Source organism: Dendrobium catenatum, unplaced genomic scaffold (genome assembly GCF_001605985.2).
Source record: "Dendrobium catenatum unplaced genomic scaffold, ASM160598v2 fragScaff_scaffold_853, whole genome shotgun sequence".
In the NCBI taxonomy this organism is placed as follows: Eukaryota; Viridiplantae; Streptophyta; class Magnoliopsida; order Asparagales; family Orchidaceae; genus Dendrobium; species Dendrobium catenatum.
Window position 1 is genome coordinate 3,258,010 of NW_021319315.1, and position 20,611 is coordinate 3,278,620.

At 33.3% G+C, this 20,611-nt stretch overlaps 1 protein-coding gene across 1 annotated transcript in view; it reads left to right on the forward strand.

Annotated features, from left to right (window-relative positions):
• Positions 1–2,215: 2,215 nt before the first annotated feature.
• LOC110116065 (cycloartenol-C-24-methyltransferase 1) overlaps positions 2,216–20,611 on the forward strand; it is a 33,006-nt gene continuing 14,610 nt past the window's right edge. Inside the window, exons 1-3 of the mRNA XM_020849511.2 lie at positions 2,216–2,339; positions 3,472–3,563; positions 18,660–18,726. Of these exons, the coding sequence (XP_020705170.1) occupies positions 3,481–3,563; positions 18,660–18,726 (150 nt within the window). The 5' untranslated portion in view covers positions 2,216–2,339; positions 3,472–3,480. The remainder of the gene's footprint in view (positions 2,340–3,471; positions 3,564–18,659; positions 18,727–20,611) is intronic.

Genomic DNA, 20,611 nt, shown 5'->3' on the forward strand with positions numbered 1-20,611 from the left:
CATATGTAGATCCTCCTTATTCTCTCTATATTTCTCTGTCAAACCTCTCAAAATGTATGGCTTCCATAGTAAACCTTCCCGGCTTGAATCCAAATTGATTTTGAGAAACATTAGTATCATGCCTCAACCTACGCTTCATAACTCGCTCCCATAGTTTTAAAGTATGACACATTAACTTAATTCCTCTATAATTCACACACTCATGTGCATCACATTTATTCTTAAAAATAAGAATTAACACACTCATTCTACACTGATCTGGAATCTTTTTAGTCTTCAAAATAATATTAAAAAGTTTAGTAAGCCAAGAAATTCTTTCATCTCCTAAGCATTTTTACATCTCTTTTGGAATATCATCAGGTCCAACAGCTTTTCCACACTTCATTTTCTTTAAAGCATCTCTAACTTCGGTTTTACTTATACGTCGATAAAAACTAAAATCTTTATTTTCATTTTTGGTGATAAAGTCACTAAAATCAATCATATTTTCACATTCTTCATTAAAAGTTTAGCAAAATATATCATCCACATTTGTTGAATATCATCTTCTAAGAAAAGTACTTTTTTATCTTTATCCTTAATACACTTCACTTGAACTAAATCCTTACTACTCTAATCTCTTTGTTTGGCTAACTTATACATATATCATTCTCCCTCCTTAGTATCTAATATAGTATATAAATTATTAAAAGCTAAACTCTTTGCATCGCAAATAGCTTTCTTAGATTCCTTACGAGCCTCTTTATAACTTTCCTAATTATCAGAATTTTTACATCTAAACTAATTTTTATAACAAATCTTCTTATTTTTTTATTTTTTCTTGTACATTTGTATTCCACCACCATCTATTTTTACTATTATGAGCATTTTCTTTTGAAACTCTAAGAACATCTTTTGCAATATTCTTAATATCATAAGCCATTTTTTTTTCACATAATATTGGCATCCTCATGCACAGATAGAATCTTAAGATCTAAAATCTTACTCTCAAAAATACTTTTATTAATATTCTTTAAATGTCCCCATCTAATTCTAGAAAATCGTTTTACTTTATTTTTTATTTTTTGCCCCTTTATCTTAAAGTCCAAAACTAATAATTGATGTTGAGTACATAAATTTTCACTTGGAATAACTTTACAATCTTTGCAATCTAAACGATCTAATTTTCTTGTAAGAAAATAATCAATCTACGTTTTACTATATCCATTTTTATAAGTGATAAGATGCTCATGTGGAGATTTGTCAGAATGCTTCATGTCAGCGAAACCGAGCCACAATGCCAGTGGCGAAGCCATTAATTTTTATTTAAGGGGGTTTTAATTCTTTTTATAATAATTATTTTATAAGAAGATAAATTTTATAATAATTAAAAAAAAATGATTGCCATGTTAATCTAAATATATGAAAATTATAAAAAGCATATTTAGGCTATTTAATTTAAATTAAATATTATAATTCTGCTCTAATAGAATTTATTGATTGTAATTACATAAATTTTCTATAAAAGAGATATGAGGTTTTCAAAATAATAAAAATTGAAGGAATTACGTGCGCCCCCCACCCCCCCTAAATCCGCCGTTGCACGGTGCTGAGCTTTGTCGAGCAGTACCGATCCGCAGTATCGAGCAAAGGGGTGACGTGGTGCATTCTGATTTATTCTATTATGCGACAATTTTTTTATAATTATTTTTTTTATTGTTTTGAAAAAAATACTAAAAAATTATATTGAAAAATAATAAAAAAGTTATTCCAAACAAAATTTTAATCACATAAGATTTATCACTAATAGGGGTGTCAATTTCGTGTTTGGGTCGAACCCGGAATTGACCCGATATTATTTGGGTTCGGGTCAACCCGACCCGTTTTTGTAAACAGGTCGATTTTGTGGACCCGAACAAGACCCGCTTCGGGTTCGGATCAACCCGACCCGACCCGCTTCGGTCAAATTATTGAACCCGAATCCGATCCGCTTTGGGTTCGGGTCAACCTAAACCCGAAATTTTCGGGTCGGATTTTCGGATCAGGTCCAATATCGATAGCTCTAATCACTAAGCGCTGAGCTTATACAGAGGCAAAATAAAGTGTCTCCATCCTTTTAATTTGCATGGATAAATATGCCTTAAATAGTAAGATAGTGACATATTTTTGCTGAATTAAAAAAAAAAAAAAAACTATTAACCGTATTGTAAAGTCTATGCGGGTGTACTTATACAAATGTCACCACCCTGGAATCCGTTCTTCACGTTACACGTATTTACTCTGCAGATGTGCTTATAAATCCGTTCTTCTGCACTGCAGAGAGCGCGAGAGCGGCGACGAGAGGAGGAGCCAACGGAGAGGTATATTATCTTTCATGGCCTAATTACCTAATTAGCTTTATAATCAAATCATTATCTTTTATAATTAACGCTCCTCTATTCATTTCTAGTTAATTATCCATAGTAATGCAATTATTTTCTTTCAGATCTAAGATTTTTAACTTTAATTTTTTTCTTGTATTGGTTGTTTTTTCTCCATTTAAATACAAGAAAATTGTTCTTTTTAAATTTTTTATTTGTGTATTTTTTTTGGCTTATTAAAATAATTTTTGGGTTTTTAAATTCTGTTGTGTTGATTAATCAAATTTTTATTTGATTAAATTCACGATTTGTTAAATATTTAACATTTTATTTGAGGCAGATTTAGGCTTTGTTTGGGATGACTTTTTTATTACTTCTTAAAATAACTTTTTTTTCTATTAGAAGGCTGCCTTAAGAAGCATTAAAGCTTCGTTTGGGACGGCTTTTTTATTGCTTCTTGAAGCAGCTTTTTAGCATAAAAATTAAAAATTTTGTATTAGAAAGCTGCTTCAAGAAGCAGTAAAAAAGCCGTCCCAAACGAAGCCTAAGAAAGCCATACCAAACAAAACTTTGGGATAACTTTCTTATTAATTCTTAAATTAACTTTTTAGTATAAAAATTTTAATTTTTTTACTAAAAAATTATTTTATGAAACAATATGAAAACCGTCCCAAACGAAACCTTAGTTTTTCTTATTTTGCCTTTAGAAGCTTCTTTCTCAGCTACTTTTCAAAAATATTTAAAAAGAAAAAAAGAAAAAAATTGAAATAAGGGTTAAAGTGTTATCATTCAAACACATAATATTTTCTCTAAGTATTTTTCTTATCACTAAAACTGTCGAAAAGTTGTTCAAAATAAAATTTAAATGATTATAAAATTTTCTCCTCTCAAATAAATATGAAAATAAATAGTCAAATAATTTAGCAAAAAATAGTAGTTGCTCTATCAAATAATATTTTAATTTTAGGCATCACAAGATTTATTAATTCTAACTTAATCCTAACTTCTAATAATTATCTTGAACAACTTTCTTATATATATATAAAAGAAAGTTTTTCTCTATTTGCAGCTTTATTTATAAGAATATTTGTATTTTTTTTTTTTAATAATGTTGTTTTTCTTGATGAAAAAGAATTTCAAGATGGCTAAATCTGGAGCGTTGGATCTCGCTACGGGAGTTGGAGGAAGTATCAAGAAAAAAGATGTTGAATCAGCTGTGGAGAAGTACGTATTTCTCTGCTTGTTCTGTGATTTTTATATACAATTCTTGTGAAACTATAGGAAAGAAAAGTTAGCTGTAAAAACTAGATGAGGCGTGTAGCTAGAAAATTCAGTCGATCATGCACGCATTTTGATGCACATTGAAATTGTTAATTTTCAAATTTAAATTTAGAGTCGTTTGAACTTTGATTTTAAGAAATTTATAGTCACATTAAACGTCTTAATGAGACTAAATGAGCTCAAAACATGGACTTAGTGTAATTAGATAATTTATGACTTTAATTTAGAGACTAAGGTTTCGTTTGGGATAATTTTGTTACTGTTTTCTAAAACTATTTTTTAGTGTAAAATTTTTTTGAACTAGAAATTTTTATACTTAAAAGTCATTTTAAGAAGAATTAAGAAAGTTGCCTCAAACAAAGTTAAAATGATCTCCAATTTTTACATTTTTATAGTCAATCAAGTATCTTGACTAGATGAATCCAACGAGCCAAATATCGCTAAATTCTAATATGATGAAGTTACCTAAAAGCTAAAAAATATGAAGAGTACCACTCTTAAAAACCATAATAAAGACGATCTCTCTAAGTGAAAAGAGGAACACATATATGTGTTCCTCCGAAAGAGCACCGCTCGTGGAGTTTGAATGCAAATGGTACGACCGCACTATCCCGGAGGACAAAACGATCGCAGGCCTTTACACTCGACACGAACAGGTCAATGGAAGGGCAGATTAGATCGTGCATACGACTAACCATTGAGGATAGAGACTCTCGCCAACACACACCGATGGATAGTAATATACACGACTTGATCAAAACGGGTTTCCCCCACTCGATACAACAGCTCGAGCGGGATTTATTAGATGTGGGGTCAAGTTTCCCACAGGCGCAAGCCCCCGTGGTTAATTACATTCCAAGCCGGAGCCCGAGAAGACTCTCGATTAAGGATCATATATTATCCCTTTCAAAGTGGGATTAGCACAAGGGTATAGACTAAGAAGTCTTACTAAAGAAGGAAGAAAGGTCTCAAATGGATCAGTCAACATGTGTGGTTCACACAAGCATTCGGAGTTTCTAGGGTAATAAAGAGAAACTGGAAAAAAAGAAGATCAAGCATCCAATTACATGCGTGAGAGAATGATGAAGGTGACGTCATCCATGTGACGCAGATAAGTAGGATTTAGAGTCCCTAGAGAATAGGGAACTTACCTACTATTTTAGGCATACTACGAGACCGAATATAGTAGCCTTGAATCCTAAGTCTAGGTTGGCTTTAGTGCTCTACGCACACTAACACCCGTGTCCTAACTAATACAGTGCAAAGATTTGTACATACACCGACCTGAATTTGGGAGCCAACTAACCACCTAATTGCTTTAAAATTATGCTATCAAGTCATATATGAAAGATGGGTGGGTGGTATAATTTTTTTGTAAATAGGACCGACATCTAGAGAGTTTCCTAATTGATCCTGGACTTATGTTGGGTAAATGCTCCTAACTGAAGCAATTAAATTTTAATTAGATTTGTTTCTAATGCGATGCATGCTAGTTGAAGTTTCCAAATCAAATATGCATTGGATTTTAAAAACAAGCTTATTAGAAAATAATTTTTTTATAAGGAGTCTAGACTTCCTCAGGTCCGGCACCTCATCCTCATATGCCAGATTATCCAGACTTTACCCGCAGGTGGGGAAGTGTCTCATAAGAAGGAGAGAGAGAGAGAGATGCAGCATTATGTATGCAACCCCGGACGATCCCGGCAATTCCCTAGCTTCATTAAGTTTTTATATTATTTAAACCTTAAATATTAAATTCTTATTACGAGTAAAAAAATTTTGTAGTCCTTAAAGAGCCTAACGAATATCTAGACTAAACCAAAATATGGCATGCAATTCACCAATAAACTAGAAAGAGCATGCAATCTTAAAGGCACACAGCATAAGTAAAACATATCAATATAAATCAACTAATTAGTTAAATGTTCATAGGCCAACTGCACTTTAATTATAACCCAGGGTCTGTAGAAAATAAAGTGGTCGGGCACCACTGCCAACAACCCGGATTTCTAAGCCTAGGACTGACGCAAATGACTTTGAGTGGGATATTGGTCTTCAAGTCTTTGGTCTTCTTGGACTTCTTTTCCTTGAACTTCTTGGATTTCTCCTCCTTGGACTCCTGGATATCTCCTCCATGGACTCCTTGGAACTCTCCTCCTTGGACTCCTTGGATCCGTCGTGCCTTGAATATCCAAACGAAGAGACAATTCCCCTGAAAGGGGTGTTGCCTTTTCTCTTTGGATATCTATATCCATCTAAACTCGATCTTCCAAGTGAAAGAAGACTCTCCCCTATGAGGATGCCTTCTTTTTTTAGAATCCGAGTTGGATAACTCAAAGTTGCATTTTCATAACTCTTTATAATTTATTACAAATAATTACATTAATTGAAAGCAGTAAATCTAAGGTCACCTGTAAGGTTATCCTAATAAAAATTCCAAGCAGTTATAATCCCAAGCAGTTTATATGAATATAAAAGTACACATCACAGTCATGCTTGATCATGCTCTTAATTACTAAGGGTTAAGCAGTCTCTAGAGCACCTGTAGTAGTTATTATTAATGATTTTTAGCCCTCATTTGTTTATGAGGGCTGAGCAAGCACATGAACAAAATATTATTAGTATAAATCATGATAGTTGCCCCCTTTTAACATTGCATGAGCATGAACACCTGCAAGAAAAGCAATATATATGCCATCCCAAATCTAGGGGTATATCTAACTTACATCACATCAATTTCACAAAGTACAGTAAAGTAAGCAAACACAGTAATTTTATCACAACATGCAGTGAAAACCTTAGAAAAAACTAAGCACATAGCAGAAAAGAAAACACCGGTCTAGCCTAGATCTATAAGTGGTTCCCTAACAAATAATTCTATGTGTGTGTAAGATTTGTGTGGTTATGATGGATCATAAGTTGAGTAATTAGTTAAAGTTACATAGAGTTCAATTTGTTGAAGGCTAGAAAAGAAAATTTTAGTTCAAATTCAAAATTAGTGGATTAAGATCAATTTCAATTAATTTAGTTTGTTGATCACTTTTTAATGCTTAGGGTGATGATATTTTAAGTTTAAATAATATTATCTAATTTTGGAAAGTCCCGGAGCCTCCTAGGTATGAGGCTGAGCAGGGTCCAAAAGGTCGCTATGGGAAATAGGCTAGATCTAGGGTTCCTAACATTTTAGGTAAATACTAGACCTTAAGGTGAGTAGTTAGACATGTAGTTTGTTGAATTTGGAGCTTCCTAGGCAAAGCTATGAATTTTCTAAGTTTCAGACTTTAGACTATAGGCTGAGGTTGGCCGGAGAGTTGACTTTTAGATTTAAGCTAGTTTCTGGAATCCTTATATTTTTAATAAATACTAGACCCTAATTAGAGTTAAATTTAATTAAGTTTTTCTAATTTGGAATTTTTTACAATTAGTTATGAATTTCTAAGGTTTGGATATTTATTGAATTATTTAAATTATCTAATTAAGGGGGGATTTTATGGTTTTGATCCAAATCAGCTCCAAACTGATTGGAATCACCACTAAAGGTCATAAATGACCTAAGAAGGTGTTCTCAAGTGTTTGGGAAAAATTTGGAATTTTTAATATTTTTTAATTATTTATTAGAGACAAAAAGGTAATTTTCAATTGAGGCTAAGTTAAGGATTAGGCTGAGATCAACCTAAAGTGCCCTATTTATCCCTAGTTAAGAACCTAATTCTAAACAATTTGAGGTATTGTGGGTATTTTTTTGAGTTGAAATAAATTTATTGTAATTTTTAGAAGGTATTGGGCCCTATTTAACGGGTAAATTATGGTTGATTAATTAAGGGGTCTAAAGAGCCCTAAAAATTCATAAAAAATTCTAAGATATTTCAAATGTCGCTAGGTTTAAGTGTTAAAGTTTTCATATCAATCGATGATCTACCCTAGCTCATAAAAATTTTCTAAGTTCGCTAGACGGGTCCTTAATTATTGTCCTCAGGGTGTCGCTACGTTATAAAGGTTTAAACTGTGTTTTGAACTAATCCTCAAGGTAACAATGCATGGGAATACACAAAAGTAGTAAACACATGAAGTCCTTAGATCTAGGAGAGCCTAAACTAAGTGCTCGTGCATCCTACACATGCAAACTACGATAAAGAAAAATAAATGCAATTAATGAAATGATCACTAATCTACTCCCCCATGATTACTCTTCACATATACAACCTATGTTTAAAATTTTACTGGAAATGGATCTCCCAAAGATTAGGATTTAATTATAAATAGTTTTAAAGTAATTAAAAATACTTATAAATATATATATTTTAGAAAATAATGTAATTAAAAATAGATCAATTTTATAATAGATAAATATACGGGAGATCCCACTGGCCACCCAAACGAGGTTTCAAAAAGGGTTTAAAAATAGTTTTTAATTTAAAAATAATTACTATATTTATTATTTAAATAATAGTAAAATAATCAAATAATAAACTTGTACAAAACTATAACAAAAAAATAATATTTAATGTTTGCAAATAATTTTAAAATAAAATAAATGTTTTTCTGAAAAGAACGAGGTATGGCACGCCAAAATAGGATTTAAAACGAGGAAGTTATAAATTTTTGAAGTTTAAAGGTAATTAAAGGCTTTAGAATAATTAATATCTGAAAATAATTATAAAATTAGGTATGCAAATAAATGATAATAATATTATTAATAATAATAAATAATGAAAAATACTTTAAAATAACAATAATAATAAATGTTAAAAGTACTTTTAATTTAAAATACCAATAATATTAATAATAATGATAGTAACTCATGAAAATAATACTTAAAATATTTAAATAGTATTACAAATAACAAGTAATAATAATTAAAATAAAATAGGATACAAAATAATAATGATAATGAAAAATAATAATATAGTTTTACTATTTTTAGAATATTAAAATAAATACTTACTTTTTTTAATCAAAATTAATTTTAAATTAAGGAGAATTAAAATACGAACAATTCGATATATTATGTGCGAAAAACGGATTGAAAATGAATTTCCTATGATTTTCCAATGTTCTGTCTCTTAAAATATATTTAAAATTAATTAAAACCCAATTAAAACCCTAATCCGACGACGGGACCTGCGGGAGTGCCACGTGGCCCGCGTTCAATGGCTTCGCGGAACGGCGGTGGCTGCACCCAATCATGGGTAATGATTGGCGCCGCCGCCAATCATTACCCGATGATTGTGGCGGCGAACGGGACCCACGCGGCATTCACTTATGTGAGTCAGCGAGCCGCGCTAGCCATTCGATCCCCGCCGTCTGGATTGGACGGTCGAGATTACGCAAAGCGGCCAGCGTAACTGCTGGGTCAAGACCCACAATCAATCCAAACCACAGACTAAACTGATAGCTTCCGTTGATCGAGAGATCAACGGTCATGATCTCCCTAGGCGCATGCATGTGTAAACCGAACCCTTAGAGGGGTTTTCGCCACGTCCTCCCTTGATACACAACTAAATCGAATAAAATTTTATACGTATGATTTACACGTGAAGAACATCAATGGGGGAAAAAATCAGGTCATAAAACACATTGTACAGGGAGTCATTTAAATCTAAGTGCTCTAGCCTAAGGTTAGGGTTTTACCTCAATCCACACAGTGGATTCAGGAGATCTTAGACTTGTTGCACTTGTAGTCTATCCTCGTACATTTCTCCTCTTAAAACCACGATTAAACGAGCTCTGGATCGAGTGGATCGAAGCCTTGGACGGATATAGCCTTGGGTCGCCGAAAATTTGCCACTGGCAACTTAGAAAGGTCGGGTTTTGGTCGGGGAAGATGGGAGGGATCTCTAAGAGTTCTCACACGAGATCTCAGAGGTTGTGGGGCTTGGGGTTAGAGAATTTTGCAAAAAGTCTCTTCCTAAACCTAATCTCTCCCTATTTAAACATCAAAGCCATAGATGAACTGTCTAGATCGAATATAGAATGAATTAGGAAGGAAAATCCCTTGCCTTAGCAGTGGTTTGCAATTCAAATCCCCCTTGGCATTAATTAGGGCATTAAAAGAGATTCAATGGGCCTTAATGGGTCAATTTGACCCATTAAGACCTAAGGTTGACCAAGTCAACATTTGACTTGGTCAAACCAGTTAATTAGACCCAATGAAAGAGTGGATTGAGCCAAGGATGAGTCTAAAATAGTTTGGGATTCAAATTAGCATTAATTGGGCTCTTAAGGGTTTTAATGGGTCAGAATGACCCATTAAGGCTTGGATTGACCAAGTCAAAGATTGACTTGGTCAACCTTGTCATTTAGACCCATTGAAATGATGGGAATGAGTCCAAGAAGGTTTGAAATCAGTTTGGAATCAAATTGGGCTTAAATAGGTCAAAGGGGTCAATTTGGTCACCCTGGTTGACCTGGTGAACCAGGTTGACCCAGGACCTGAGTTTGGGCTCAGCAGACTTGGCTTGACTCCCTGAATCCATTGGGATGGGTCATGGGGTCTAGCTTGGTCAAATTTGACTAGGTCAACTCTTTGACCTGTTCTGGGGCAAAAGCAGGTCAATAAGATATAATTTGTAGAGAGATTGAGAGTTTAAAGAATCCTAAAGCTCTACTCAACCATCGACATCATAAGAAATCGTTCAATATCAGATCACCTACTGACCTCTACCATTAAAAAATTGTCTTATCACTGTTGTTGGACCACCGCTTGATGTTCATCAACAAAAAACTACTCGATCATCACCGATGGACCACTACTCAATCACCATTGTTGGACCATCATTCGATCAATGTTGTTAGACCCCAAACCTACCAATATCATCATAATACTACAATATTGTTGCTATTAGATCACCACCCAATCACCATCATTGGACCCTCATGTTAAACCTCTGCTCGACTCCTGTCGTTGGACCATTACTTTCTAAAAATTGCTCTACTAACATAGTAAGAATGCTTTCTTTGAAACACCACATGACTATTGTTGTTAGACCACTATCGAATTATTGTTGTTGAACCAACGCTATATCACTACTGTTGGACCACCACCTGGCTACTGCTGTTAGACCACCATCAAACAACAACCATTGAAAAATTCCTCAACCATTGCTTATTATTTATGTCAAATGGTGTTACTAAAAGGCAAAATTATCTCTATCAGACCTAAATTAGGTTTAATATCATCTTCCATAGGGTTATTTCCAATTGTATTAGTACACATTTTAGAAGTCATTCACCTATTATAGAATAATAAATTAATATTAATTGCTCACTCTCAATAATAAGAAAGAATTTTTTTGAAGAAATTGACATTGAAAAATATAAAAATGGTTGAATTGACAGAGAGAAAATAGTATGATTGAAAACACAAGTGTAAATTTATTAAAAACATTGATAATAAATGAAGTATACTCTACTACCCAAAATAAAGTACTCATCATAACATATAATGAATAAATTCAACTTTAAATATACACCAATATACTCTTTTATATTTGATTATATATATTGGCTTGTGCAACTCTTTGGTGGCTTTTAACCAAATACTTAGATGCACTAATAAATAGTAAAGAGGTGATGGGTCTTCTTTCTTAACCCTCTAACAAATTTAAAGAAACACTACTGTCATTCAATATGATAGAGAACCAATAGCCAAGAATGCAAGCTTGGATCAATAATATCCATTCAATACTAATGTGAAAAAATTCTATAACCTTGAAAATGAAATCCCAAGTTATTTTCTCATAAGCTTTGTGTATGTCTAATTTAAATATAATATTGTGGACCTCCGAAAGGATACCCCTGACTGTAGAGTGTAGAGGGTATTCGACAGCTCCACCCCGAGGGATAGAGATAATCGCAGGCCTCCGTACTCCTCGCAAGAGGGCCAATGGGAGGACAGATTAGATCATACATACGATTAACCATTCAAGATAGCGGCTCTTGCCCGCGTACCCCGATGGCCGGGTATTAATATATATGACCTGATAGTAACGGGTTCCCCCACCCAATACATCAGCTCGAGTGGAATTTATTTGATGATGGAGTTCCATTTCCGACGGGTGCAAGCCTCCATGATTAATTACATTTCAAGCCTAGGGCTTGAGAAAACTCTCAATTAAGGATCTGATAATCTTCTTCTTGAAAAGGAGGATTGGTACACTAAGGGGTGACTAGGAAGTTTCTACTCAAAGCGAAAGAAAGTGTTCAAGTGGATTAGTCAACATGCACGGTTCACACTGACATCCGAAAAGACTAAGGCAAGTTAAGAATATGGAGAGACTCATACACTTAGGACATACAGAGAGAAAGGATAGAAGTGGCATCATCCATATGACATAGATATGTAAGATTTATAGCTCCTAAAGGGAAGGAACTTACCCACTGTTTAGGCGTATTTTGAGACTCGAATGTAGTAGCCTTGAACTGTATATCTAAGGTGGGTTTAGTATTCTACCCAATACTAATACTTGTGTCCTAGCTAATCACCTGAGCTTATATCCTCCTGAAAAGGAATGCCAGCTAACCACCTAAGCGTTTAAAATCCATGCTGTCTAGTCTTTATGAAAGATGGATAGGTAGTTAAGTTCTTGGAAGTAGGGCCGACGTCTAGAGAGTTTCCTAATTAGCCCTAGACTTATGTGGGGTGAATGCTTCTAGAGCTAATGCAATTAAATTTTGATTAAATTAGTTTCTAATACAATACATACTAGTTGAAGGTATAAATCATGTATGCATTATATTTTAAAAATAGACTTATATAAAAATAATATTTAGAAAAGATTGGGCCTCCCTAGGTCTTTCACTTCATCCTCACAAGCCAGATTATTCGGACTCTACCCGCAGGCAAGGAGGTGTCTTATTAGAAGTAAAAAGAAAATTACAATAATATGAATGCAACCCCAATTCCGCTATTCCCTAGGTCATTAAGTTTCTAAGTTATTTAATTCTTAAAATATTAATTTTTAATTACGAGTAAATTTTTTTAAAAATCTTTAAAAAGCCTAGTGAAAACATGGTACACACATGCAAGAAAGAAATCTAAAAAAAGCAGAAAATTTTTACTGCGCACAGAAAATAAGCACATTAATATAAATCTACAAAAATATAGTAAAATCCAAAGTTCACGGCAAGTGCTGTATAAGTATAACCTAGGGTATGCAGAAAAGTAATGGTTGTCAGGCTCCACCGACAACATCCAGAATTTTAATCCTAATTAACTACGCAAGTCTTAAAAGTGGGGCATTTCATCTTCAAGCCTTCGTCTTTGAGTGGATCGTTCTTCTCCAGCTCATCTCCATTTGGATCATCTCTTTCAGGCTCCGTCTTGTTCATCATCTGGAAGGGTACCCAAATGACTAAGAACTTCCCTGTGATGGGCCTTTCTTATTCTCTTTGGGTACCAATTATTTGAAATGTCAGACTTTTAACGACTTTCATAACTCATTGCAAAAAAAATTATGTTACATTTACAATAAGAAAAATTTAGACCCGGACTCCTGCATGGTTATCTTAATAAAAATTATAACCAGTTTATATATCACATTCAAGTAGTTTATAATTATGCAGAAAAGATAAACATGCTTGACCATACTCTTTTAATTTAAAGGGGGCTAAGCAGTCTCTGGAGCATCTACAGAAAACATTGTTAGTATTTAAAGCTTAATTATAACTGCCCCCTTTATTTTAGTGTTGCATGAGCGTGACCACATGCATAAAATTGGATTAGTATAAAAGCGGCCCTAGCCCATGAGCAGTCTAACACACACATCAATCATAAGCAAATATTAAAAGAATAATAATGAAGTAAGCATCACATCAATCATAATAAATAAGGGCTATCAATCAACACTCGTGCCACACACACTCACATCTCATCACAAAAATAGAAAGAAGAGAAAGTAAACACCGGCCCTAATCCTAGAGCTAGAAGTGGTGTCCTAGCAAACAAATCTATGTGTCTGTAGTAGGCTTGTGTAGCTTTTAGATAGGTCCTATACAGGATAGTTAATTCAAGTTACCTAAAGTTCAGGTTTGTTGAAAGGTTTAAAAAGGAACTTTGATTGAAGTTTAAATATTAATGGGTTGGGGTTTATTTTAGTTAATTTAGTTTGTTAATCCATTTTAATACATAGGATAGTGATCTTTGAAGTTTAAGTTTTCTTACTAGATTTTAGAAAGTCTAGGGTCCTTCTATACACTAGGATGAGGGGTCCAAAAGGTCACTGTTAGAAATAGGCTATGTTTGTAGATTATAATATTTTATTTAAATATTAGGCCTTACAAGAAATAATTTGACTTTGAGTTTACTGGATTTGGAGTTTTCAAGACAAAGTTGTGAATTTTAGAAGTTTTAGTGAATTAATAAATTATTAAAATTACTTAATAAAGGGTATATTAGGGGTTTTGATCCAAATCAGCTCCAAGTTGATTGAAATCACCCCCAAAGGTCAGGAATGACCTAAGAAGATTTTCACAAGTATTTGGAGAAAATTTGGAATTTTTAATAATTTTTAATTATTTAATATGGGAAAAAAATTAATTTTTAATTAAAATTAAATTAAAGCTCAAATTAAAGTCTTATTAAAGGGCCCTAATTATCTAAGGTTAAGGACTTAATTATGAAGATCTTGAGCTATTATGGGTAATTTTTTGAGTTGAAATGGATTTATTATAATTTTTTGAAGCTATTGAGGGCTTAATTAATGGGCAAATTAGGGTTTGCTAATTAAAGGGTCTAAAGGGTCCTAAAAAAATCCTAGAAAAATTTGAAAGGTTTAGGATGTCACTAAGTTTAAGTTTTAAAAATTTCATGTCAATCGGGGATCTATCCTTGCTCCTATAATTTTCTAAGTTCGCTAAACGGGTCCTTAATTATTGTAATTAGGGTGTCGCTATGTAATTTTGGTTTAAATACAAGGCTTGAGACTAACCCTTAAGATAAAATGCGGGGATGCATAAAAACTGTAAACACATCAATTCCTAGGATCTAGGAGGGTCTAGGCTAAGTGATCGTGCGTCATACACATGTAAAAAATGGTAAAAGAAAAGGAAACATACTTATTGGTGAGATTAATGAATTATTAGAACTCAACCACCCACTAATCTACCTCCCCTATGAATGCTATCCATGTGCATGAATCTATATTCAGAATTTCAAGTAGTGGGTCTCTCAAATTTAGGGATTTAATCGTATAGGTAATCTCAAAATAATTCAAAATATTCGTGCTTACTAGCGCACGAATACATAAGTTTCAAAATAATATGATTCAAAGTAATTAAATATTCATACCCTTGAGAGATGCACTGGCCCCTTCAGAGAGGTTTTAAAATAATTCAAAATAATTTTGTAATTTCAAAATATTTAACATATTATTTAATTTAAATAATAGTTAAATAATATAAATAATTAAGTAATACAGAAAACAAGTCAGAATAATAAATTTTCAAATATGAAAATATTTTTAAATAAAAGTGCATAATATTTTAAAATTTTAGAGGTATAATTCTGAAAAATCTGATTTAAAGTGAAATAATTATGAATTTTTAAAGTTTAAGGGTAATTAAAAGTAATTTTAAAATAATTTAAAATAATTACCATTTGAAAATAATTATTAAGCTAAGTTAAAGTAAGTGTTAAAGTGCGTGAATTTAGAATAATTTAAAAGTAATTTTAAAAATAAAAAGAAAACATTTAAAAAAAATAAAAAATCAAAAAAGATGAGGCGGCATACCAGACACGCGGTGACCTGGGATTAGGTCTAAAAAATGCGGTGGCGGTGCCCAATCATGGGCAATGATTGGCGCCGCCGCCAATCATTATCCTATGATTACGGCGGCTGCAGGACCCACGCAGTTTCCCACTAATCTGCGTTAGCATCTCTCGGCAGTCATCCGATCTCGCGTGGTATCAAATAGACGGTGCAAATCGAGCCGCACTGCTGCCCAAACAGAGGATCCAGCCGCGCGGTCAATGCAGAACCACGGGATGACATGATATGAACCGCTGATTAAAATGTCAAAGGTCCAGAAAACACATAGCCCAGGTATGCATTTTTCGAGAACCCTAAGGCAATAATCATCTTATTTGATCGATTTACTCAACTAAATCAAACAAAATTTTAAACACAGATCCCAAACATGAAGAGCATTTATGGGGGACAAAAATCATGATCTACAATGCACTATAAATAAATCTATTTAACCCTAAGTGTTGTGACCTAGGTCTAAGGTTTTTGAGGAATCAAATCGTTGGATCTTCAAACTTTTTGCACGGTTGAACTTGTAGATTATCCTCGTCTATTTTTCTAGTTTGGATCGAGCTTCGAAACGCCTCAGATTGAACGAGAGAAGTCTTGGAATAATTTTAACCTTGGTTGGACAGAGATCCCGCTGCCAGCGGGGTCTTGGCGGCGGGTTGCACTTGGGGAAGGAGGAAGGGAGTAAGAAGAGCTCACCCATGAGAGAACTCGGCTTAGGGAGGCTTGAGGAGAGAGTAATTTCAAAAATTCCACAAATTGGAACCCTAAAATCCTTATTTATAGCCTTAGAGTCATGATGGATGATTGGGATTGATCCTAAGGGTAATTAGGAGGAAATTAGGTTGAAATAGCCGTATCTTCTCAAGGGATTGATAGGAAGGCTTTTAAATGCTATATGGGAGAGAATTTGACCTAAAATAGGTCAAATTTGACCATGCAAAGCTAAGGTTGACCAGGCCAAGGGTTGACCCAGTCAACCCAATCAAATAGGTCCAAGGGAGGTGGGGTTTGAGTTAAAGAAAGGTTTTTAAATGATTTAGAATTGAATTGACCCATTTAGGCCTAATTAGGTCAACCTGGTCAACCAAGTTGACCTAGGATGTGGGTTAGGGCCCAATGGGTTGGGCCCGACCCACTAAGCCCAAAGGAGGTTAGATTTGAGCTTGAGAAGCTCTGGAAGAGATTTGAAATCAAATAAAGGGTGTTTGGGTCAATTTGGGTCAACCAGGTTAGCCCAAGGCCTGGGCCAGAGCTCCATAAAATTGATTTGACCATCTAAATTGATTGGGAGGGGTCTTGGAGCCTGGCCTGATCAATTTGACCAGGTCAACCCTTTTATCCAGGGGTTTTGAGAAAAAACAAGGTTAACAAACATTCCCTCCTTTTACGTTATAGTTTATCTCATAAGAAAAGTTTGAGCTAAATGAATATTTTCACAAGTGTTCCTACAACAAATAAAACCATTATGATTGGGAAGGATAATTTCATGATGATAGACTCCTATGTTTTGGAAAATAATTTAAAAAGAATCTTATTTACCATAATATAGAGGTTGCTGAATCTATAATCTTTCCAACAAATGGGATTAGGACTTTAAGTGCTAAAATAATTATAGAAAATTGAAATAATTTTTGGCTAGAAAACCCACGAAAGAATGCTAGAACAAAATCAGAAAGGTCTTCATTATTAAAATCCCAACACTCTTGATAGAAGAGCCTAGTGAAATCATAAGCTCAATAGATTTATCGTTGTTTATTTCAAAATTCATAATTTTAAGCTCTTCATGAAAGATAATTTAATTAATGATTTATTATCCTATTGATTGATTAGGATATATACCAAGGAAGTATAAATATCATAGGAAAACTTATTATCAACTATGAATATATTATTAAAGTATGCAATCTCAATCCCCATTTTGTTTTGACCCATTTTCTTCTCGAAAGGATTAGTAAGGGAAGGAGGGGGATATTAATGTCCCAATCTGACCACCTCATAACAAGGGCATGTGCAAAACTTCATTTTAAAGAGCCATAAAAATCTTAGGATTGGAGAGCAAATCTTGGCCATCAACCTACATGATGTCTTTTTAAAAATAAAATAAATACTATCAAAAGAGACATTGCCAACTATTGCATCAATAATGGTTTCTAATGGGGTGTTAACATGAGTATGTTGGTTTTCATCCAAGGAAAGTTAATCGAGCCATCCTCTTTGTTTCTAGGTGTGTTAATAAGATCATTAGGTTGCATATTCATATTAAAATTTTTATCATTTGGTTAAACCTCCATAGTTATTTTGGAAGGCTTCTTGAAGTTGGGTTGCAAGATGGAGTGTTTTTGAGGTTATGTTCATGTATACAGCTTAAAGTATAGTAATCAATGATATTTTTAAACACAATTCTTGCTAGTATCTATTGTCTTCTCATTAATCCAAATCTCTTTAATAAAGAAGTTTTGATATCGATTTCAACCAACACTCTTGCAACTGCTAACCTATAGAGCTTAGATGTAGTAGCATCCATGAAAAATGGTCTTAAAAAAGTAGAAACAAAAGAATAGCTAGCAACATGATCTACATAGTGAATTGACAAATGAGGAAAGATAGCCAAACAGGAATAATTGGAGTTTCTTTTTAGGATTAAACACAAGAGTCCATTTATGGAGTCTCACGAGGAAACTAAAAATAAAGTTAAATATATGAGAAAAAAAATTCAAATAGTCTTTTTTTTTTTTCTGAGCCTTAATTAAGATGTGCTTGAAAAGCTTATCAGCTTAAGTTCTTATCGATGATTTTTCTTTTGAAACTTGCTAGCCTTTTTCCCCTATGATTTTTATAGGATTTTACTCTTTCATTTGACAATGTAAGGGCTTTCTATTTTTATTTGTTAAGCTATGAGAATTTTGGGTTATTTCCTCCTTCATTTGGCATTAAATCATTTATCTAATGCAGCGTGATATTTTGCAAAACTTGCTCTATTAAATAAAAAGGCTCTATTGTGGATTAACATTGAGAATAACTTTTTCAACATTTTTATCATCTTCCTTATATTGCATTGATGATGAATCTTTTGGTTGATAATGAATTATGAACCCGAAACCTTTTTACCCAATGATGTTTCAAATTTTATTATATCATCTTTTCCATTTTATTGATGTTCCTTCTCAATTTTAAAATTGATATCACATCCTAAGGTCCAAGACTATTTTTCTTATTTTCACCTCTTGTTCATGATTTTTTTTTACCTCTTGTTCATGATATATTGCTTGATTTGTTGCTCTAGGTATGAGAAATACCATGTCGTATTTGGAGGTGACAAGGAAACAAGGAAAACTAATTATAGTGATATGGCAAGTCATTCAATCTTATTCTCTTATTTTACTTGAGTTTTTGGTATTCTAAGTTACTTGAATGTCATTATGAACACTAGTTATATGCTATATTTAAGCTAATTATAGGCCATATCTTTCCATTGATATTTGATGCATTAATTGCAACTAGTCTACTTGTACTAATATTGTCATATTCTCTTTATATATATGAATGTTAAAGATGGATTAGTAAGTATGCCTCAAATAGTTGGGTTGAGGCAAATGATGATCATGAAAAAGTCATGACAGTGTTTTCGTTTGTATAGATATGGGGGACAACTTAGAATTTTTTGTTTTAATATTTGTCACTTCACGCATTCATAAATATTGTGCTAAACATTGAACCCATAGATATTACTTCATAGTTCTGCATGCATGCTATTACTCATTAGTACTGATCATGTTCATATATATAATTATAAAATAGTTACATGTTATAGGCGAGTTGACTTATATTTATTAAGATTTGCTTTCATTGATAGTGCTATTAATGCTAATCGATAGTTTAGGATTAGATTAACAAGTCATTGTGGATTATGGTGTTTCATCGGTAATTAGTGGATATTAGTTAGTTAATGCATCCTTAGGAGTTCTATTTTTATAAATACTCCCCATTATTGAGTATTAAGGCATCAATTTATAAAATAAAATAGCCTCATTCTCTATTAATATGGTTTTTTCTTCTCACCATTCCAATCTTTGGAGTTGTTGATATCCTCAAATATGTCATTTTTATCTACATATTTGTTGTATTTTGGTGGTCCCAACAATAAAGGTGCTCTCATTGAGTAGTGAGACTACCCCATTATTTCTCTAGCTTTGGTGCATGAACACTCACTGTTGTCCTTGGTTCCTTCGACACGTTTGCATTGCTAGCTAAATAACCTTAAATTTAAAAAGGAAAATACTTAATCAAATTATCTTTTGTTTGAACACGAGAAATATCTCCTATATACATATCCTTAATGACTTGAATATCAGCATGAAAAGAACTCTCCGGAGCTTTTTTTTTAGAACCTTATCATATTCTTTTTTTTAAATAAATAGATATCATATTTATATCCTCTTTACTCTCTCTATACTCTCATCCATCAAACCTCTCAACAAATGTATAGCTTCCATAGGAGATCTACCAAGCATGAATCCAAAATGATTACAAGAAACATTAGTATCATGTTGTAACTTATGCTCAATTATTCTCTCCCATAATTTCAATGTAGCCATCCCTCCCATTGAAGAAAAAATTAGATCCTATTGATGATCATCCTTTCCCAATTTCATATGCCAATTTTAGATCTAGATTCACGACCAACACCCTCTTTTGGCATTCACAAATCCATCACCTTATCGTTATATCTCCCACAACACCATTACCATAACAAATTCAACGACATTTCTTAATCTTCCTTCCATAATTTCCATTCATGAGCTAGATCCAACGATCCTTTCAAGTTCTGATCTCCTTTGCTATCCAAATTTGCATCCTCCATTCCTTCTGTAAATGCCTTTACCTAATTCCAAATTCTCAGTGATTTATGTTGCCAATTCTTCCAACCACCAGATCCCCGACCATTTCCTCCAGTCTCGTAGTTTTCATCTTGCAAGATTCTCCACCCCAATTTCCCATCTAGATGTCACTATTTTTTTTCTTTTTTTATCTCGTTTCTCTAATCTTGAGGGCAAGGTCAGTTTCAAGAGGTGACCTCGGGAGTTACTGCATTTTTATATTAGGGCATCAATGAATGAAATGAAATAGCATCCCTTTATATTACTTTAGTTCTTTCTTCTCCTTGTTCCCATTTATTGAATTATCAACTTTGTTGAATGTCATTTATCCCCCTTCTATTTTGTAAGAGATCCTTGC